Source organism: Heterocephalus glaber, unplaced genomic scaffold (genome assembly GCF_053883595.1).
Source record: "Heterocephalus glaber isolate CG9 unplaced genomic scaffold, H.glaber_assembly_v1.0 deba00001072, whole genome shotgun sequence".
Classification (NCBI taxonomy): domain Eukaryota; kingdom Metazoa; phylum Chordata; class Mammalia; order Rodentia; family Bathyergidae; genus Heterocephalus; species Heterocephalus glaber.
In genome coordinates this window covers 1910181-1933276 of record NW_028258189.1, presented here as the reverse complement: position 1 = coordinate 1933276, position 23096 = coordinate 1910181, and the positions used below count along the sequence as shown (strand labels likewise).

Here is a 23096-nt window from a genome sequence, read left to right as displayed (position 1 = left end):
CCTATCTCTGGTAAGCATGACATGGGAATGGTACTGGATTACAAAATGAAAACAAAAGGAGCCGCCCAGGGTGGGATGAGGGATGGTTCAGAAAGCCACGGCTTGGAGTTCTGCTTCTGGCATTCACAGGAGCAGCAGCAAATAGGATGCAGGATGAAAAACGAGACTATTATACCACCTTGGAAAATTACAGTCAGATCTTGGCGCTACAACTCACCGAACATGGCACTTCATGCATTTTGGTGCAAACATTTTGTCCCCGTTTCATGTGTTTGGCACTTACCGTGTCCGCTTTCCTGACTGGCGACGCTGCTCAGACAAGGCAATCCCAAGTCAGTGGGATTCACTGCAGCCCCCAGAGCCAATCAACAGCCAACGGCAAGGTGCCACTGTAAGTGGTACTACTGCAAGTACTTTCTAAAAGCATTTAAAGTATTTAGTATAAATTAAATTTTAAAGTTTTTTAAAGTGACGGAAATAAGAGTGTCCAGTCAATCATTCTCATTGATAAGATCTGGCGGTGAGGTACTGCAGGCCCTGTTCTTGACATTCTTTCCGCTTACCGAAGAAAAAGTTATTGGCACATATAATACATATAAATGGACCTGACTAGAATAATTCCAAAATTAGAACTTTCGAGGGCCGGGGATTTAGGGCAGTGGCACTGCCCCTGCCTCATAAGCGCAAGGTCCCAAGTTCGATCCTCAGTACCAAAAAGCAAAACTAGATCTTTCGAAGGAAGATTCTTAGTTATAATGGCTTTACCTGCCCTTGGTATTCCACTGGCCTCACTCCGGCGTAAATGGGCACGAAGCTGCTAGCAAGGAGGACCTGGGGGGGGGGGGTCAGAGAAAACAGCAGCTCCTGAATAGAAGCACTAACATTCAGATAGTCAGTCTGATACATCACTCACTATAAAAGCCCTATTAAACGCACAAGTCGCACGTATTTCAAGTGCACGACTGCACACACTTTCATAATAAAAGATAACATTTTCAATATGTAAAAAGAATCTAAAGTATAGGCACAGGTCCATACTCTCTGGATCAGTCACCCTCACTTAAGTAAGATGCAGCACTGTGATTGTAGATAAGCGAGTCTACAGGAAGTTAAAGTTAAGTGTACAGGAAATTAAATTTAAGGTAAATCTAAATTCCTCAGTATGTACAGGTTGCAGTTGTAGATAAATTACTTATAATATTGTATTACTAGTGCATTACCAAAAAAATGCTTCAAAGTTGCATTTTTATTTCCCAGGAACAAACCTCTGTGATTGTCACAGGGGAGGTTAGCCCCACATCTCAGAGAGGTCTTCCCAAATGTTGATTGGCAGATTACTGCAAAGGGAGAAGCACATTTTATGTTCTAGTCACGTGGTCAGGATACAAAACGTGACTGCGACAAGTAGGGACACCAATCATACTTTACCTTCCATTTAAAACTTCAAAATGATTGTCGTTTAGGGTATTACTGCTCCTTCCGACAGAAGAAGCTGAGTTCTGATAGCTTTTCTCAAATGTAAATGTTGCATTTTGCAGCATAGTTTCCAAATCACTAGCAAGTGTTCTATTTGAAAACAGAAAGCTTTAGACACTCAGCATTTAAGTTCTAATCTTTCAACAGATAAGTGAAAGACTCTGGCTGTTTACTGTCCAAGATTTCACGAAGTTTTTTTAAACCGTCATATATAATTCAGAAGTGGATTACGGCCCAAGCACAGATCTATAAATCATCTGTTTAGAATTATTTAAAACTCAGAAGGCATTTTTCCCCAAAGAAATAAGATTATAGGTATGATTTTTAGGTCAGCTCTCGAAAGCCTATTTATTTGGAACTGCCACTAAATTCCAGACGCAGCAGGGTGACACGATTTTTATAGGAAAATCTCCGCATTGCTCCTGATGCAGGAAACCACTCCTGCCACTGTTATTTCTGTACTATGTACTCGGGACTAGGCATAAGCTTCCCCATGAAGTGAAGAATACAATGAACACACCTCCTGGCTTCATGACCAAAACAAATGCAGGAACAGAAAGGGTTGTCGGCTTTTCTGGTGGAGCCCTGGACCCATCACAGGGCTGATACTCACCACTTGCCTGGTGGCATCTCTCCCGTCTCTTTAGTGGGAAAAGACAGCCCTCAACCTGTCCCCTCACACTTCCTAGCAAGACACACGTGGATTTGCCCAGGGTGCTGGCCCAACGGAATCCCAAGGGTGTCTAAACCCATAGTTGCTGCAGTCCTTCCTGGACTTGGTTTAATTTTCACACAAAATGTATGTTCATATGGATTTTTACTAGTGCTATGGCTTGTATCTAGATGTCCCTCCAAAGCCTCATGTGCTCATAGGTGGGGCTTTTCAGAGGTGACTGGAGCTAGGGTGTGTGACACTGGGATTAAGGGTATGCTATACGGTAACTGGGTCAGTCCACTTGATCAGCATAGTTCTGGGTGGCACTGGATGGGTCTACTGAAGCAGAAGACCACCCTGGGTGTGAGTGGAACCACCCAACAGGTTCATAGCCTGAACAGAACAAAGAGGGAAAGGGAGGCTTACTGCTGGTACATCCTGCCTGCCACGCCATGGACTGTTTCTTCTCCGCCATAACCCTCTGCCATGCCCCTCTGCCTTGGAGCCAGCCAACTATGGACTGAAACCTCTACAAACTGTGAGCTAAAATAAACCTTTCCTCCTTTAATTTGTGGGTTTTGGAAACCAGGGTCAATATACACAAGTTAGATGTGGGTAAAAATGGTGAAAAAAAAGAACAAAGAAGTCTATCTCACTTAACCTACTTAAGGAAACATGGAATGCACACTAATTTGCAGCACAGATTCCCAGAGTAAAGTATCCCTTTTAACTGATTTAAGTATTGGTTTATTTATTCACTGCAATGTACAATATCAACCTCACACAAGATTAGTCAACCTTCTACCGAGAGTCAACTCCAACATGCTTGTACTAAGACATTCATCTCAAAAACTCAGCTTTAATGGGTGAAGAGAAAAGTGTGTGACACTACATCTATCACACTTAGTCCACAAAGAGGCAAAGCAGGAGCAAGGGCCACCCTAGGTGATTAGCTGAAGGTCATTTAACAAATAGGGGAGACAAGCACCTTCAATCCTAACCCTGTTGGCCCACTGGTGGCAATGATTTAAAATTTAAAATTTAAATAACGCAGTTGGCATTATTTAGAGGAAGGGTGGTGTTCTCAGTTTAAGTAACAGCATTCACACTCACTAAATTTGGCCTTTTCATCAACTGGCTACTCCTTTAAAAAAATAAGTGCAGTCGCAGGCTCTAGATATGTTTTTGCAAGCACTATGTAGCTGTTCAGTGAAGTTATCTTGCAAAGGCAAGGTTGCACTTCGGCAGTCAGCAGAACAGTTTGTGGAGGGTGTGCATATTAAGGTTAAGGTACTGCATCATGAAATGATTACAGCACTTCGAAGACCTGTAGGTCTATAAAGGACCAGATTTATTTCATTATGCGGCAGAGATATATGTGCCCTACAAAATCATCACTACCTTTAGAACCAGAATTATTACTCCCTCTAACACATCAAAGTATAATATGAAGTTCACAATTTACTGCTTGGAACTATTTTGAGGCATTTGGATTAAAAGAAAGCTATTCAATTACTTTCCTGGAGATAATAACAGTAAGAATCTTCCTGAATGGTATGAAAAGTGCAGCAAACTGGAAAATACCTGTCACTCCTCCAAATCGATGTATTTGTTCTTGTCATGGCTTACTGTCCCTTTATATGGACTGATGATCTGCACATCAAACTAAGTTTAGTGGGAAAATTAGCTTTAGATAGTTAAGGAGTAAGCAGCTTTTCTGACTCATAGTCAGTTTACTGTTCTCTGACTGCAAGGTAATGGGAATGTCGAAGGAGAGGGCCACAGATCGACATGATAAGGCCACTTATGAAATACTAGGCCCAAATATGTGCTTCCAGTGTACGTGACCTCACAGTATTTCTGGTGAAATTGCCCTAGCCAATAAACCTCCTTACAGCTATAGACTGCTTGTCAACCAGGGGGGTATCACGCGGAACAATGTGTTTGCCATCACTCCAGGGAGGAGCAGTGTGTGCTACTGGCATTTACTGGGTAGAGGCCAGGGTGATGCTAAACACCAACAAAGCCCAGGATAGCCCAGACAACAAAGAATCAGACTGGAACCAAGGGAAGACCGGAATAAATTCTCTAGCTTCACTTGCTTTTAGTTACTTGTTCTTATCACCAAGCTTAGCTCACCTCACTGAGCAACACACTCAAATTTGCTTCAGTGTAGATAACACTGTTGATATGCTGGACATGAGGTGGTGGCAGGTGCCTAAGGGTTTTTTCGGGAGCTTGGAGGCTGCTTTTATCTAGTTTATCTGCAGATGACACACTGATGGGAAATATCCAGCTGGCACAAGGGTCCAATGGGTGACCCTCTCACATCAGGGGGCTGAAAAACCCACAGCCCGATCACACACCACTATTCCCTGAGCACACATACCTTGAAGATTAATCATGCATCCCCAGAGCACTAATGATTTCACCCCCAAACCTCTTCACTAAAGCTTTAAGTCACCTACTTCTTTATCACATAAATATCCCAAACCCTAACCTTTAGGAGGCAGATCTGAGACTAGGCCACCTTGTGAGTAAATCCCGTTTTGCAAAACGTGTGGCTTCAGCAATTGATATACTGCGTAGTGTGCAATGCAAGCATTTGTCATCTACAAGGTCCTGAACGTCAATATTGCCAGCGGCTGAGGCTGAGTACGCTGAGGAAGAAAACAAGGACCTGTCTTTCTTAGCCTATCACTGGGTACAGCCCTTTAAACATCATATGTATGTGAAACCATTGGTTTGGTTTTTGTTTATTCTCACTAAGTATACAACAATAAAAACCACAGTTAGTGACTCCCCACAGCAGCAGCATAAAGCATTGCCAAGTGCATATTCAACACACGTTCTGACTGGCATTTTCATTTCGCATTTTATAGAAAAGGGGTGTTTAGAAAATTATGTGGCCAAGCTTCCTCAGAGAATAAATCCTCAACAAGGTTCATTTATGTCGCAAGTTTACTGTGGAGCGTAATGAGAATCTGGCTGCTTATACAGAACCTGCTGGTGTTGCTGAAATGCAAAGATAGATTCAAATTTATCTTCCTCTGGTCTTGCCAGGATAATGGCCAATCTTAAATTCAGTCTTTATTTCAACTTCACAAAGTTAATGTGAGAAGATCTTGCAGAAAAGTACTCTCATTATGTGCAAAGAAATTCAGGACTTCGCACCATTAGATGGGGTGGTCCATCCCTAAAGAGCCATGACACCATCACAACTGAAAATCTCCCTTGATGTCCATCTAGAGGAGCATTCATGTATGTCAAAAGACTGCTTCAGAACACACGTGTGCATATACTTTAAATGTGGAGCAGTCCATGATTTGTACCAACTCAGGGAGGCAGGAAATGCCTCTCCCACCAGGCCATGTTTAAATGATTAAAATTCATTCCTACTCAGTGGTAGGGCTGGCATATGCCTATCTTGTAAACCAAGAATTTCTCTCTCTAATTGTGTTTTTCTGAAGGCTAATATTAAAATGTGCTTGACCAAGAGATGGAGGGAGGAAGGTGGGAGGAGAAGGGAATGGAACGTAAGAAGAATTAAGATGTGTTATGTATATGTACCAACTCTCCATGATGAATGTAATCATCACATGCTGCAAAGTATTAATAAAATGTTTTCAAAATATCCAAGAATAAAATCTGGAGCATGAAAGGAATGAGTTGATATGCACAACAGATATGTGCAGACAGTCAGGACTCATCCAGGAGTCAGGTTAGAGATGAAGGGTGGAAAGAGATGGGAATCAGGAGAGTAGAGGGCACCCAAAGGTCACTGTGTCTACCTTGGAAGTACTTGAGAGCTAATGAAGCGCTTCTGCACACTTCTTTTGACCCTCATAATAATGTGTGAGGGAGGTAGGACAGGGGAGATTCCATCTCACAGACGAAGAAACTAAGGCACCAAGAGGTTGAGACTGGTCAATAGTCCCACGGTCTACCCATAATGGTCATGTAAGTATGGACTGGATCCTCCATTATTTTTCTCCATCCCCAAGCTAGCATCCCCACTTTCAGAAAATGATCTCAACTTGGTGTTACTCTGTGGATGACAGATGACCTATAAACATGAAGAATCAGTGAATATGAGTTCCTGAAAGAAATTTTTTTTCTGGTGTTATGATGGCCTGGATTTGAAATGTCCCTCAAAACTTATGTATTAAAAGTCTGGTTGTAAGCTGATGGGATTCTGGAAGTGACTGGATCAGGAGAGCTTTAAGTCCATCAGCTGATTAATTCACTGTGTTATGGATTAGATCTCAAATGTCCACCAAAGTCTCATGTGTTCAGAGGTGAGGGTTTTGGAAGGTGACTGGACCATGGGGATGACATGTTCATCAGTGGATTAATCCACTAATAGTCATAGCTTGGTCTGCTGTTAGATGGGGGACCTATCTGGAGAAGGTGAGTGTGACACTAAAGGGTGTATCTCTCACTCTGGCTTTTCCCTGACTCTTTGCTTCCAGCTACCATGAGGGGAACAGCTTTCTTCCGCCAACTCCTTCGGCTGTGCTGTTTCTGCCTTGGAGCCAGCTGACCATGGACCCAAACCTCCAAAACCATGAGCCAAAACAAGCCTTTCCTTCTCTGACTTGTGGGTGTCACATAATTTGTTTCCAATGACAAAAGCTGATCAATATACACTGATTATAATTTGGCATAATTTGGCATTATTGAGGAGTGTTGAAAACTTAGGAGGTGGGAGGCCAATTAAAGCAGGCCAACTGATCATGGGGGCATGACCTTGGGACTGATCTGCTTTTTGGCCCCCCCTCCCTCTCCCTAACTCTCTCTCTGCCTCCTATCCATCATAAGGTGAGCTTTGCTTCAACACATGCTCCCTACAGTTAATGTTCTGCCTCACCGTAGGCCCAGAAGCAACAAAGCCAAGTAAAACCATTGACTGAAACCTCTGAAACACTGAGCCAAATGAACTTTTCCTCCTTTAAATTCATTTTCTTGGCTATTTTGTTCCAGGGGGAGAAAATTAACACAGGTACAGCATCCAAAGTATATGCTGTAGATTGATGAACACAAAGGAGAGACATGTGTATATGGTAAGACAGGGCTTTAATGATCCCTGGTTGAACTGTATAAAAGGATCTCTTCTGTATAGGTCACATCAAGGTAGTTTGGCAGGGGTAGCCCTTGTATCGGTCTACATTGGCTTGTTCACTATTAAAGAGGAGGGGAATAGTTGGCTAAAATAAACTAGTGCAGGAGACTCTAGTATTGATTATGCCCCAAAGCAGGCTGTAAGCAGTGCAGGCTGTGAAGAGTTAATCCCAAAATTGGCTTGTTTATAGAAGTGAGCCCAGCCAAAGCCTACATCTGGAGGTCAGAGTAATTCACACCCAAATTCCATTCCCACATCTAAAACCTTCTAACTAGAAGGACAATGTTCTAATTGCAATCACATATTTTTTGTCTATTCTGTTCCTAATTGGAGAATGCTCTGTCTTGTCCTTTATGAGCCTTGCTTAATTTCCACAGAAACCACACAACTTCTCATCCTTGCACATAGTTCTGTACTTGCATGTAACTTGATTTTACCCCAGCTGATTACCAGTAAAAATCAATGGCTTGGACTGGCCAGTGCCTTTGTTGGTTTCAATGGCACTGGTCATCCTGGTGCCCTGCTTTCTGTCTCTCTTAGTTCTGTCTTTAATTTTTTTTTCCTCCAGCTTGCACTGTACACTGGGCAGGAGACTGCATCCTACTGTAGAAGTTTCTGATAATGTTTCAGAGGTTCCCAGTCAACTAGGGACCAAAGAGTGCCTGGAGACCATTTGTGTTTCTTATAATGGGTGAAAAAGTGAGTGAAATCATCACAGACATAAGACTGAGAACATTATGAAAAGCCCAAATATAAAAGGAAACTTAGGACCACATAACTGGTCAACAAGAGATCTCAGAAAACAATCAGAAATATTGCAGCTAATGAAGGAGAAATAATTGTTCACATCTCTAACTGCAAACTTAATAAAATTTAGGTGTGAATCACCACACAGAACCAAATTAAAAATAAATGTAGCCAATAGCGAAAAGCTGTAAAATCAAATGTACAAAGGTAGCAAAAGCTCAGTAGCAATTCCAATCTTAAAATATTACAGATGCAGTTCAGGACCTAGATCATGAAAAATGAGGATGATAAGGGGTTAAAAAAAAATCAATGAGAGAATGTGAGTCTTCTTTGGCCAGAGGAGAAAGTTCTGATTTAACATGGTATTAAAAGTCCATGGCAGATGTATTCAGAGGTGGTAAGCAGTAGTAGGTATATATTGTTATGTTTTTTGATCATTATTTATCATCATTATTGGCTTTCATCAACACGCACATAGGGCTTCCTCATTTAAAGCACATTTTCCCATGCTTTATTTATATGCTTTCCACAATAACTGAAAGAGCTAACGGTAGATTGTATTACCGAGCTAATCACTCCATTTCACAGACAGAAAAGTGAGGCTCAAAAATAATTAGTCATGCATTGTGTATCATGGGGCATATGTCCTTGGAAATACGTCTCTGTTGTGTGGACACACAGAATGCACTTAGTCAATCCAAGGGGCCTCAGTGTCACTATGTTATATAATCTTATGGGATCACCATTGTATAGTCAGTACATCACTGACTAAAAGAAACATTATGCAGCAATGATCCAAGATAGCACAATCTCAGGGAGAATTCAGAAAAGGCCTCAATGTACACAGGACACATACACACACACACACACAGGCACACACACATACACTCTTAGGATTCCAGATTTCTACTTGTATGTTCAGGTACATAGGCACACTGTCTGTAAGAAGGAGTAGCAGGCAGCTGGTGGACAATGAAGAGCCAGGCATTTTAAAAGAAATTCAACTGGTATGAAAGAGAATAAACAAGTTCATGATAAAAACAGATATAAATTGTAACATGGAGCACGACTTAAAGGTTAAAATCACCACTATTTAAAACTCTCATGTTCTTTTACCCTAATTTGAGTCTCTCTCTCTCTGTCCCTCTCTCTCTTGTAGATTTCCACATATTGCAATGTGGCCTTACCTCAAGGTTATGTGTTCACAGACACAAACCTACTTGGATAATTGGAGTGACCCATGCCAGGCTGCTTCCACCTGTGGCTTTAGCACCTCAGAATCTCCAGTCTCTTGCTGTGATGTTGTGAAGCTTAACTGTCAACTTGAGCTTAGTGCTTAGGAGCCACCTAGAGCAGATTAGTAAACCACACTTCTGGCTGTGTTTGAAGGGATCGTGGGCACGTGACCTTGGGGTCTACATCTGGGCCCTGGCCCCCTCCTCTCTGACACAGTTCTCCTGTTCTGCTTTCTCATCACCATGAAGTGAGCAGCTTTCCCCCACCACATCCTTCTGTCATGATGCTCTTACCTTGGAGCCAGCTAGCTGACCATGGACTGAAGTCTCTGAAATCATAAGCCAAATTAAACCCTCTCCTTCTTTAAGCTGTAAGTGTTGGGGATTTTGTCTGGCAACAAGAAAGCTGACTAATATACCTAAGGGAAAGGGAGGGTTTTCTCCTCCTCACCTCCATGACCAGAAAGGAATGAAACACCATCCTTATATGGTCCCACTGAAACTTAGCCCTTGCTCTTCCGTGAGAAGCTACTGGGAACTTAAAAAAATGAGGGCTCACAATTGTAAATATGTATTTTTGAAAGCTCAGAAACCTCTCTCAAAGGCCTTGAGAGTAAAAACTACAAAAGGTTGGTTTGTGTACGTGAGACTAAGCCAGCTGAGTGTGTGGACGGGTAACAAACAGAGTTGCCATTCTGTCCTCCTGTGGAGTCTTGCAGACTAGAGTCTTATTCGTTGCATGGTTTGGTAGAATCACCCAAGACAACCATCTCCCACTGGATTTAAACTTGCAAAAGTCATAACCCAGCCAGGGGCTTAATTTTTTCCCCTTCAATCCTGGTTTGTTTATTCTCCTACTTCCTGTCTTCACCCTCCCTTACTTTTTTAAACTAAATGCTTCCTGTGTATTCTAGCCACCTACTGCATACATTTTTAGGGTCACCATCTGCTTTCAAGGAACTATTTTTCTTTCCTTTGTTTCAGATGTAGAAAAGGTTAAGGCACACTACTAAACATTCCTCGGACAACCTAGGATACATGTTAATTATTCAGTACTCTCCTTGCAAGGTGTTATATACTGGCATCAGCTATTTCTCTTCTGTTCAGTGAACTCAAATAATTACACCAATTCTCTGAGTAGCTATTATCCAAAACACAGGAAGGAGAAAAAGTCCTGTTTACTCATAGTAATAGTTTGCTACTGCTGTAACAAATTAATACCAATTTAAGAGCTTCAAAGGAGACATATTTATGACCATGCAGTCTACGGGTCAGGATTCTGGGATGAGTGCATTAGCAGGTACACATCAGAGTGTCAGAGGGGCTGCATTTCTTCCTGGAGCTCGAGGGGAGAAACATTTCCTTCCTAATCCAAGTGTCAGAGAAAGCCTATTCCATGTATTTGCAGGATGGAGGCCCTTTTCCCTGCTGGCTGTCAGAGGGGAGCTGCAATTAGCCCATCTCCTTGAACATGGGTCTCAGATCTCAGAATAAGGCATGGCACATCAAATCCAGGGAAGGACTCCACTGTTCAGGGTTCATGCACTTAGTTTGGACCCTCTGGGATCATCTAGACTCATCATCTCAAGAGCTTTACCTTCATCACAGCCACTAAATCCCTTTGCAGTATAAGGTTCCACCTTCACAGGTTCTGGTGGTTAGGGTATGGAGAGAGAATTGGGGGCTGTGATTGTGCTTATCACAGTCTCACTCCCAACAGGGATGGAAAAGATGACCTTGTATCCACCCTGAGCCATGGCCAGAGCAGCACACTGGAGATAGCCACTGTCCTCCCGGTTGGGCTGCTCACCAGCTATGTTATTTTGCCCAGGTCTTTGAATACATAGTATCCAGCCTCTTTGCTCTTGCTTTTGCTTTAAATTAGAACCCGGACATAGATGTCACCCTACTTTGTTTATTTATATTCATTTGTTTCACACTTTTTCATAGAGTATCTACATGGTGGCTGGCAGTGTGCCCAGGTGTTGAGGATGTGTTTGTAGGGAAAATGGAGTAATCACTGGCTATCTTGGTGTTCACCTTCTACCGAAGGAACTAAATGAACAAAGCAGTAGAATATGTACTATGCAAAACAGCAGTAAATAAATTAAGATGGATCAGAGATGAAGATCTAAGAGCTCTGGCACTATAGATGGAGTAGCCAGGGGCTCAATGACAAGAGGACAACCATATGACCCAGCCAGCCCACTCCTGGGTATACATCCAAAGGAAATGAAACTAGCATATCCAAGAGATGTCAACATTCCCACATTGCAGCACTGTTTACAACAGCCAAGAGGTGGGATCAACCAAGGTGTCCATCAACCGATGAATGTGTGGAACATATATGCACAGTGGAATACTATTCATCTGTATAAAGATGGAATCTTGTCATTTGGGGGAACATAGATGGAAATGGAAGACAATTACCATTCATGAAATAAGCCAGGTATACAAAGACAAGTATGACAAGGTCTTACTCATTGCGGAAGCTAAAAACACTGAACCCATAGGAGCAGAGAGTAGAACAGTGGTTACCAGAGGTTGGGAAGGGTGTGAGGTGAACAGAAAGAGGACAGGGATTGGGAACTGAAATATAACTGGGGCTGGGGATTTAGCTCAGTGGCACCATGCCTGCCTTGCAAGTGCAAAGTGTTGAGTTTGATCCCCGGCACAAATAAAAATAATAGGTAACTAGATGAGAATACTACGTTTTAATGTTCAATAGCATAGGAGGGTGAGTACAGTTAAAAATATTTTCTATTTTGAAATAGCTAAAAGAAGGGATTTAAATATTCCAAACACAAACAAAAATGATGAAGGTTGAAAGTGATAGATAACTGCGCCCAGACTTGGTCATTACATGTTGAACACATGTATCAAATATCACATCATGTACAATTACTAAGTGCCAATGAAAATAATAAGATAAAAGATAGAAAAGGGACAGCTGGGGAATCAGCACCCTCTTGCATCAGGGCACAAGAGCACACATCTCTCCTCAGCTAAACCAGAAGAGGTACCAGTGCAACCCAAATCTGTATTGGACACTGGCAGCCAATGATAGTTTGGACATGGCTTGACCAGATCTTCCTTTTACACTAAGTCTACATAATATTATAATAAGCTTTATGATCACATGATAGAGAAATATATTTTTGTAAGGTAGAAAGACTATTAACACATACATGAGAGTCTGGTATAATAGGTGCACCGAATATAAATATTCTAACCCATTAAGCTGCAGAGTAATTTTACTTGTCAATTCAACATTTTATTAAGGATTTCCGATTATAGCACCTAGAAGATATGGAAAAAAATCAATGTGTTTGTCATTTAATTCAGGTGGAACCGTCACCATTTGCTCTCCTTCAACTCATTACCTTGGGCCGTATGGAGACATACTTTCTCCATCTTAGTGGAATCTCTCCATGACTCCCCAGCTTTTCTAAGGAAAGCACAGTCTTTCTAATTTACAAATAGTCAGTGCGTTACTGTAGCAAGTGCACCACTACTTGGAAGTCAGTCAGCTGAAGTATTTCCCAGAGATAAGGAATTTTCAAGCCAACCGACTTTCAAATGTGTTTGGACAGAGAGAACTCAAAGCAAAATGGAAGAAATGAAACAGAACACTAGATTGAAAAGCTAAGAGACCTGGATGCCAGAATTGGTCCCTACTGGCACGCGGGATAATGTTGGCTATGTGTGTACATCCTATAAAATCTTTCTACCCATTTCTTCTTTGTTCAAGATAAAAAAGGGCCATAATAACACCTGTCCTACCTGATTTACAGAAGGGCCAGTGAAGGATGGAATGAGAAAGGACCTATCAAAGTCTTACCTAGACTGCAAAATATTAGCTACATAAATTTAAGGATGCATTCCTGCTCCTGACCTGCATTCCCAAGTTGCTTCACATAACATGTGTGAGGCCTGAATATCAGGAGAAAAACAGGCCTGAGGAGGACAGTGGTGAAGACATCCATCAAACAAGTAATTCACTGAGCTTTTATTATCTATCCAGCCTGATATGAGACCCAGGATCAAAAGAATTCAGAGAGCCTCATTATTTGTATGAAGTATACAAACAGGGGCTCGTTGATTTTTCTCTAACAGGAAATGCGGTGTTGTTACCTTAATGAGGTCTTCCCTGGAGGAAAAATTTGAGACCAAATAATTTTCTCTGGTCTTGGTGTTGGTGATGGATACGTGCAGTCGATTCTGGGCCAGCACATGGGCATTGGAAGGAAGAATCAACTCCATTCCGCTCCTAAAGAACAAGAGAGCCACATTATTCACCTTTAATTATTGAAGGCCTTGTAAATATTTTAGAAGACTGAGTGCTGAGCTTGCCACAGTTTGTAGGGAGAGGTGTCAACATTCTGTCTTCATATACTTCGGGGGCAAGGGCACTATATCAACAGATACCTCAGTCGGGCCATGAAGTCATAACCGGGAGTCACTGCCCCAAGAGTCTGCCTTCTGGTTTCTGCAGCAAGCTTGTAGGTAAACTGGTTACATTCCTGCAAAAAGAAAATTCATCACTGATCCTTTGTGCTATCAAAACAAATGCATTCCAGTTTGAAACCTCTGCCTAGATTCCACAGGGCACGTGCTCTGCTCGCCTGTGTTTGGTCACTAGACAAATTATATCTTCCAACAATTCCAATCTTTTTTATTCTTTCTTTCTTTCCTTTTAAACCAACTCAAATGGCCTTAGCCCACACATGAAAAGTCCTTGAAGGCTCAATTTGAATTCTAATTTAGCACATTCTTCTGCAGAGTGCATACACAATTAAGTTCCTCTTCCCCCCGCTCAGTGGCCTCAGAAGGACTGTTGAGAGCTCTGGTGAGGAGTGACGGTACCAAAAGCAGAAAGAGGAAGGGACAGGGATGCCTTGGGGTTGCCACATTGTGGGATCGGACCAGAGAGGCTCTGGAAATCTGTCATAAGCCCTGTCGTGCAGTCATGGCTGGGATGTATGGAAGTGTTCTGTCATTTCAGAGTCACTTCACCCTGCAAGCTGGGAATAACCCTTCTTCCCACTTCACGGAGAAGAAATCTGAGGCTTTGAGCGATCAAATGTCTGAGTAGCTCATCAGACATTACTGCCGGAGCCAGGGAGTGAACCCAGGTCTGTCTTTCATGGAAATGAAGTTGTCCGAAGAAGGCACATGGATATAAAAGATCTTAGAGCATGCTTGGCTTTAGCTGACTAGAACAGCACAACTGTGGATATGGTAGGATGAGAACCAAAATGAACTTGGGCCATCCTCTGCCCTTTAATAGTTATTTGGCTTCAGCTTTGTATCTGACCCAACATTTTCCTGACTCTAAGCAAGCCTCTCGGAATCTCTCCATAAGTTTCACATGTCTCTGGCTTCTGCCAACCCTAAAGCTAAGAAAGCTGTGAGCAACATCTGAAACCCGGACAAGCTATCCCTGCTTTGCTGTGATGGGGCTACCTAATGCCCCATCAGTGTAATTGGTAAATGTATTGATTCATGGTCTCATTGTTCTGTGGCTGTAAAGGTTCATATGACCTCTTCCATGGGGTAACACTGATACTCAGGGTCATTGGAATCCACGTTTCTGGGCCAAGGTCACTTAAACTCGGCTCAGAAGAAGATATCTTCTCATTTCCTTAAGGCTGATTTGTTATTATTTGATTCAGCAAACTACTTGGCACCAGGCACAGGGCTGGTCATTGAGATCTGGTAGACTTTTTTCACTGCTGGGGAAACACAGTGATATAGGGGAAGAGATGTAACTCCCAAACCTACTAGATATCTGAAACGCAACTTCATGTTCTCTGAAATTGAAGAATGAATTCTAGGAACAACGGAGGTTAAGAGTAGGAAAACTTTATTGGGAGAAAGAAAGCTTCTGCCTGAGAGAGACAGAAGGGGGACTGGAAAGTGGGTGCCCACTCACCCCACTTTTCAAAGGTGTTTTATACAGCAAAGCCATGTGGTGAGGCAGGTACAAAGTGGGACAAAACTAGAAGGCCCAATGGAAATTTACATGGTGGGCATGAGGTGGGACAAAACCATGGCCAACCAGTAAGATTACAAGTACAGTCACCCAGGTGACACTGATTAAATGGGGAGCAAATGGGAAAACAAGTCTCATACAAGGAATTTCCCATTGAGAATACCAATCACTGCTCTCTATCTCTAGAGGAAGTAGTGAGTCTTCTTTTTTGTAATGCTAACCAATGAATGTGCCTCGATTGTTCTCCCTGTTGGCTCCTTGCTGTGTTGCCTCCTGGAGGCCTGGCTCCTTAAGGGAGGCCCTGTCTACCTGCCTACAAGATATCTAGTTAACTTACCTGTCTACAATAACAGGACATTGTACATGCTAGGCAAATACCCTACTACTGATCTATACTCCAAGATTCAGTAAAAAAAAAAAAATTATTTATATATATATATATATATATATATATATATATATATATATGTGCGCCCCGATTCATGAGATTCAGGAGTGCCTCCAAGAACAGATTATAGAGTACTATAAGACCGTTTCTGAGGGGCAAAGTTAAGGTCTCTTATCTCTCCTTAAAGCTTCCATGTTCTGGGCTGGTGATTTAGCTCAGTGGTCTTGCTGCGTTCTGCGCACGCACAAGGACCCTAGTTCAATCCCTGGTACCAAAAAAAAAAAAAGCTTCCATGTTCTGTGTTTCAACCTATGGATATGTTGCTCTCCAAGGGATTTCACAGATTCATTTAAGTTAACAACTTTCAGAAGGAGAATGTATTGGTGAGCTTTCCCATTGCTGCAACCCACAACTGAAAGGAGAACAGATTACATTTGGCTTACAGTTCTGAGGAGTTCAGTCCATGGTCTGCTGGCTCCAAAGCAGGAACATTATGGCAGAAGGACATGGGGAAGCAAAGCTGCTCAGTTCATAGCAGCAGGAAGCAAAGCAGGAGAAGAGTGCCAGTGAAGAATGGAGGAGGCATGATATATGGTACCAGGGCCACACATTCATGTCTCCCCACCACAACCAGGAACATGCTTTACTAATCTGCTACCTGTTTCTCAACCCAATGAAGTTGACATATTAGGACTAAAATGAATGATCCTGGTTATCTAGGACCATTAGTGGTCCAGTTATTATAAAGGCCCATTATGGTACAAGAGTTTGGATGTTTCACGCTGCTAAAGGCTTGGTTTACAGGGTGGTGCTAATGGGAGGTACTATGGACTTTCAGTAGGTTGTACTTGTGGGAGGTCCCTATTCACAGGGGGTATGCTTTCAAAGGGGACTGTGGGACCCTGGCCCTTCCTCTTCTTTTCTTTTTTTTTTTCTTTTTTTTGCTTCCTGGCCACAAGGTGAAGAGTGTTCTCTACTATGTGCTCCTAACACTGCCATGCACCATTCCCATCAGAGGCTCAACAGTTTTACCTGACCTGACCTTAGACTGGAAACTCCGAAATCATGAGACAAAATAAATATTTTTCTCTTTATGAGTTAACTACCTCTGGTATTTTGGTTTTGTAATGTGAAGCCGATGAACACATAAGGGAAAGAGGGAGGCAGGAGGGTCAGAGTTGAAGAAATCTGAAGAGGCCACACTTCTAGCTTTAAAATCAGAGGCAGGGGCTAGCAGCCCAGGAATGTGAGCAGCCATTAGAAACCAGAGAAGGAAAACATGGAGGCCCCAGAAGGAGCGAGAGTGGCCCTCCTGACACTTTGATGCGTGCCCAGAAAATGTGTATCAGACTTACAGACTCAGGATTATAAGACGATACATTCCTGTGCTTTGAAGGCAGCACATTGAGGGCCATGTTTTACAGCAGCGAAGGCGAATGAATACAATGGGCCTCAGACTCCACAGGAAGGGTTGCCAAAGTCTCTCTCCAGTTTGACATCTAAACTGGGACCTTAAAGGCAAACTGGAGTTGGACAGAGGATGGAGATATAGATACAGGAAGACAACAATAAACACAACAGCAAAAGCAGCTCTGAGAGGGGCAGAGAGCCAATGTGGGTCTTCTCAGCAGGTCATGAGAAGGATGAAGTCACATGGGACCTTGTGAAGCTTGCTGAAAAGTCTACAAGGGCTTTGAGGGGAATGAGGTAATCAGATTTGCATTTGGGGAAAATCCCTAAGTAATGTGAAGTAGATAAATTGTAGGTCCAGCCATCTAGGAGAGAAATGGGGGCAGCCTCTCTCAAACGTGTCTGTGTTCTTTCTTCTAAGCTGGGCCGCCCACTCAGCCTATTTTCTAGTATTAATTTTAGTCACATACATGCACACCATGTATACCTGCCAGACTGTAAACTTACTAAGCAACGGACTTTCTCCCCATGAGCTCCCAGCTCCCCTTAAGAGCAGGCTTTGATTGCAGGCTGTGAGGGGTGGGGAAAGTTTTGCATTAAGCTTTTACATATCAATGCCTACATTTGCCTGCCACCTAAAATACACCCAGCATCAGGTGCTCCTCTTAATTATACATGCAGGAGCGCTGAACAAGATTAATTACTCATATATTTGTCACAACAGTAAGAGCTAGAGGAACTAACACCATCAGTGAGAACTGACCTAACATGCATTTGGTAGGCTGAAGTTACCAGAAAAGAAAAAAAAAGTCCCACAAATGGATTATTCCAAATGCTAAAGAGAAGAAATAAAATTATTATGAACAGCTAAGTTACACAGAATAAATATGCAGTTAGAGAAGATTTGGGCCCTTGAGAAAGTCAGTATAGAAGACAAGACAGACAAAGATTGTGGTGGGAGGCCACTCCAAAGACAGCCAGGCCTGCACTCCTCCCTAGAGAGAAGCAGCAACTTGACTTTATACTGACTCAGCACCACTTGGTCCAGGGAGCGCAGAGAGGCATCAGAGGCATGGGTGGGTGATCAGAACATCCGGAACCCTCCTTTTCCAAGAATGTCTTTGTTCTTTCCATATACTCTTGCTGTATGACTCGTTTCCCTATTGAATCAATATTAGCTAAGCAGCTATACTTGGAATTCTATAGGTGGCTTGTAGTTTGACCCATGTTGTTCCCACACTGTGATTTTGCTGTATAAATCACTCCCTGACAAACAGCCTCAGTGGCAACCCACTTGGGACCCCTCCTGGAAATCCAGGAGCTGTTCTTCTCCTTATTTCCAATAAAACTCTCCTAACATCCTCCTGTGGTTTGTGACTTTATTCTTTAATGTTGTGAGACTGCGAACTCAGCACATCTGACATATACCAGGTTTGGAGTTATTTTCCTCATAATAAAACAACTGTACATCAAAAAGGTTATTTTTGTTAAAAAAAAAAATCTTTTGAAAACAGGAGAAATGAGGGTATCGTCAGTCAATAAAGAGAATCATTTTCCACCTTCCAATGTGAGGAGCCAATACATTTACTCTTTACTTCCTTCCAACAAAATTAGACAATAGGAATGAGATCCAATTTAAGGAAACAAAACAAAACAAAACAAAAAAAAACAGGCACTCTGACTCGAAAACATGACATGAAGTCTCAGATTCAGACAAGTCATACAATGTCTTAATATCACCAGATTCCTATTATTACAGTATTTCCAAATCTCTTTTTATGTAAATCACTCTTTGTACATTTTCAGATTTGCTGAGGATTGGAAACCAAGTCTACTCAACTCCACATCTCAAGCAGAAAAGACTGCCTTAAGAGGAGAAAATCATCTCCTACTCCTATCCCCTTCAAACAAAAGGAAGTTGTAGGAAGGGAGCCAGTTTGTAATTCACTAGAGCGTATTCTGCTAGCTTGAGAGTAGTCTTCACACTTTATTTATATTTTTCTTGATTTAAGGTTCATACCCTACGTAATTGGTAGTTTTTAATCACTTTTTAAAAAGTTCCCTGTTAGTCATCTAAAGAAAAAAAAGGATTAGTGGATTTCTGAAAAATTGGCCTTCAATCTTATTTCCCTTCCACAAGCAGCTCACAGATCTATGAGCGAGATTTCGATGTTGAAAATTCTGCAGTACTGAAATTCTTCCTTGAGCACGAATGTGTAAAACCCATATTTTATTACTGTTCAAAGCCACCAGACTGTGTAAGTAATTAACAAATATTTTCTCCACCCATAGAAACTAGCTCTCACAGCCCATGAACGCTGGATCACTCTCCAGACAGCAGAAAATGCATTTTAAAAACAGAGATCAGGGCTGAGGATTTAGCTCAGTGGTTTTGCTGCCTGCTGCACAAGCGCAAGGACCAGAGTTCGATCCCCGGTACCAAAAAAAAAATAAAAAAAATAAAAACAGAGATCACATTGAAAAAAATACCTGCTGAAGGCTATTTCTATCACTTTTGGTTAAACTGCCTGGAATTCAGAGCTGCTTCTCTCTGTGAGAATTAAAAACAAATTAAGTTCCCATATCATTCCACTTAAGTGACACCGTGTGCCCAGTTTCCTTTGTATGCTGCTTGCAAATTAGGACTGAGCTCAAGGCCTTGAAAACAGGGTCTCAGTTCTTCTCATGATCACAGAAGGATGGACTATCCTTCACTTAAAAGAAACAGGGCTGGACTCTTAAGGCTAAATAAAAACTCAAGAGTAAGATACGGCATTTTATTTGCTTGACTGTCTGTCATCCCAAATAATCTTTTCCAAACCCTCAGAGCCCAGATCTCCAAAAAGTTAATTTTGAAAGCAAGGTGTTACCTTTTTTGTTTCCCAGACAAAGCCCCATCTCCCAGCAGTTCGTAAAGTCGACACTCATTTTTGCCATTCCTTCTTAATTTCCTGATGAAGAACACAGCCTAGCTACTACTTAATTACCTGTATTTTTTCTGGCGCTGTTAGCAGGACAGAAGCAACCAGGGACCCTGCAGAAGCCCCAGCAAAAGCCTTGACATCTTTCAGGAGATTCTTGCCGTGCCTACAAAATGCAGCTGCTGCCCCCAAGTGGTAAATGCCCAGAAATCCGCAGGCTGCAAAGGACAAGTTGATGTTCTTCATTCTCGCTGCGGAATTGGCAAGTCTACAAAAAACAAAAACGCTGTAAATCGCTAATGCTTATTCCACATACTGTGCAATCTTGTACTGGTCGCCATTCTTATGGACCTTCTTTTAACATGTGATGCTCGACCTCAAGCACAGCCGTTTCACCTGATTCCAATAAAATCCAAGAATGTTTCAAAGAAACATTTTCTCTTTCTTCCTCATCTTGACCCCCTAATATGGCCTTATTCACTAAAAAGTAATATAAGAACATTCCGTATCTGTTAAGTACATAGACTATGCGATCTAACATTTAATTACGGGCGAGAAACATTTATGAATTCCAGTTGGTATTATTTCTTGATCTTTTGGAACTTTCTGCAGGAAGTGGTTACTACTGTGGTAGAGGAGAAAAACTACTCGAAACCACAGCAGATTCCTAATGAACAACAGATCTGCTCGTCCGAAGACATCGGTAAGTTTCAAATACAGGTCCCTGTCCCCCCCCCCCCCGCCATCGCTATTGTATTTTTATTTTTTAAAAACACTGACACCTACAATTAATCCATAACGCAATAAGCTGCTACTCCACAATGCAGTGCGTTGCATTGTTAGGTACCTCAAGACAAACAAAAATCACGACTGGTGAAAGCAACTGCAGGTTTTAAGAAATGCCCTTCTCACCATTCTGTAGTTGCAACACATCAAAATATAAAGTGTATTAGTTTTCTATAGTCCGAGGGGGCGTGGCATAGCCACATGGGTTAAATCCTGGCGCCAAAAGCTGCCTACTCTGAGGTCCTGAGGATCTGCTTGGGACTCAAGGGCCCTCAGTCAGGGACACTAAACTGAGACGAATGCAAGGGTCTCAAGACAATTTAGGGACTGCTTGTTGCTAAGGCCCCGTGCCTGCGCGGACGGGGCTCAGCAGCGGCAGACCATGCGGGTAAGGTCTATATTCCATTTGTGCAGGAGGGCAGGGAGAGGGATTTGTGGGGATATTTTCCAGGGGGTCAGGAGGCGGCCGCCCGCCCTGAACAGCGGCCTTGGATAGGCGGGACTAGGGCTGCAGCCTCCTAGGTCCCCACCACCTAGCAGCCCACCCTGGCCTGCCCGCCTGCCCGCCTGCCCGCCCGCCCATCGTCCTACCGAGGCCAGCCTGAGCCACTTACGTGTTGACAGACCCTCCCCACCCCCGACTCTACCCTGAAGGCAGCACAAGGCTGCCACTCAGCGGGGTTGTGACGTCATCGCGCCGCCGCCGCCGCGGTTTCCCCGGCTCCGCCTCTTCAGTTTAAATACGGAGCTCAACATGGCGGCGTCCTCTTGGTCTCTCGACCGCGATGCTTCCGAGCGCGGGCAATGGCAAAGACTGTTTCGCCAAGAGCCGGGCTGTTTCGAAAACTAGAGCTGCGCTTTAGTCCCTGAAAGCCTTTTAGCGCGAAGTGCAGGTAGCCTATCACCTGAAAACCAGCCGACCTTTAATGACCCTCATCTGCCCTGCTCCGGAAGTGCTTGCGGCTCGCAGGTCTGTATCCCGGAAGTGGTTCTTCTCTCCCTTCGCCCTCGCGCCCTTGGGGAAAGTGCGGCCGCTCTTTGAGGCGGGGTCCAGGGGCCAGATTGGGGCGGCAAACTGCAGGATTTGGAGACCCACCTTTTTGTTTTGTTTTGTTTTGTTCTTCCCTAAGAGTCTTTGGAAATGCCATAGTATGAATTTGGGCAACTCGCACGTTACAGTAGACTAGGCTCTGTGACCTTGGGCAGGTTGCGCAGCCGCTTTGCTTCCTGCGTAGCTCATCTCCAAAATAGAATGATACCCTACTAGTCATTAAATTGTAAAGCGCACGCCACCTTGAGGGCCCCGACAGATACTTCGGGCTCCCCTGAACGTCATCATTGGCTGTGTGGTTAATTTTAAGACTCGAGAAGCCGCTTCAGGCTGACATCCCATTGCAGAATTAAAGGAGTCTGACAGTTCTTTTTCCCAAACAGTATCTCCCATGTTTGACCCTAATAACCGATGCTGGAGTTACCTCAGACTTTGTGATTGAAGGTCCTCCAAGTCCCCTGATTGAAGCACAGAGCCTTCAACTCACTGAAGCTACCGAATAGCATCTGGGAGATAACCTCTGCCTTAAGCAAAACAAAGGAGAGACTGAGCTTTCCAAATTCCTTCTGGTTTGGCTTTCCCGTTCTCCTTCTGAGCGTCACCTGTGGCCCACAACATCCTCTGTAAGGAAGAATCCTTGGTATAATCGTTTAAAAACATTTGTTTTTAATTCATGTAAATAATCTGCCAAAACAGCCTTTCCTTAATATACTTTTAATTCCTGAGCATACCATGATTACATATACTTTTTTGGTTTCACCAGAATTTAGTGAAGGGAATACAAAGCAAGTATCAAGAACTATACATGAAAGGTTTTTTGTTACCAGGAATCGAACTTGGGTCCTTTCGCTTGTGAGGCAGGTGGCAGAACCACTGAGCTAAATCCCCGGCCTCTCAAGAACTATACAAAAGACAAACTTTGGTCTTTTAGCTTTCTGTTGCCCTCTTGTGAGTGATAAGAACAGCAACCTCCAGAAAGCTTACAAGAAAAGATAAATTTCATACCTCCTGAAGGAGGATCTCCGCTTTAACCCTAGCCCTTAGTATTGCTATGCACGTTATAGCTTGTGAAACACAGGTCTAATTCCTGGAATATTCTGTGCTCTGAATGTTCATGTGCCTCTAAAATTCTTATGTTGAAATCTTAACATCCAGTGTGACAGTGTTGTGAGGGGAGGCCTTGGGTGAAAGGTAAGTCATGAGGGTGAATCCTTCATGAATCTGATAGGGGCTTTTAGAAGAGGGACTCCCGAAGAGCTCTCTTTCTCCTGTGTAAGGATACAGCTGCAAACTGGAAGAGACCTCTGCTA

At 42.9% G+C, this 23096-nt stretch overlaps 1 protein-coding gene across 8 annotated transcripts in view; it reads right to left on the bottom strand.

Moving 5' to 3' along the window:
• Pnpla4 (patatin like domain 4, phospholipase and triacylglycerol lipase) overlaps positions 1-21558 on the bottom strand; it is a 159110-nt gene extending 137552 nt beyond the window's left edge. For 3 of the 8 annotated variants that reach the window (XR_015450788.1, XR_015450790.1, XR_015450791.1), the window contains exons 1-5: positions 21350-21453; positions 20016-20217; positions 13664-13758; positions 13370-13505; positions 766-831 (exon numbers count right to left, since the gene is read on the bottom strand). Coding sequence is in view for 4 of the 8 variants with exons in the window: in XM_087209936.1 (XP_087066062.1) it covers positions 766-831; positions 13370-13505; positions 13664-13758; positions 20016-20195 (477 nt within the window). In the remaining 4 variants the exon portion in view is untranslated. Of the gene's footprint in view, positions 1-765; positions 832-13369; positions 13506-13663; positions 13759-20015; positions 20218-21326 lie in introns of all 8 variants that reach the window. The other 5 variants (XR_015450789.1, XM_087209936.1, XM_004867352.4 and 2 more) reach the window with 5 other exon arrangements.
• Between the last annotated feature and the right edge of the window lie 1538 nt (positions 21559-23096).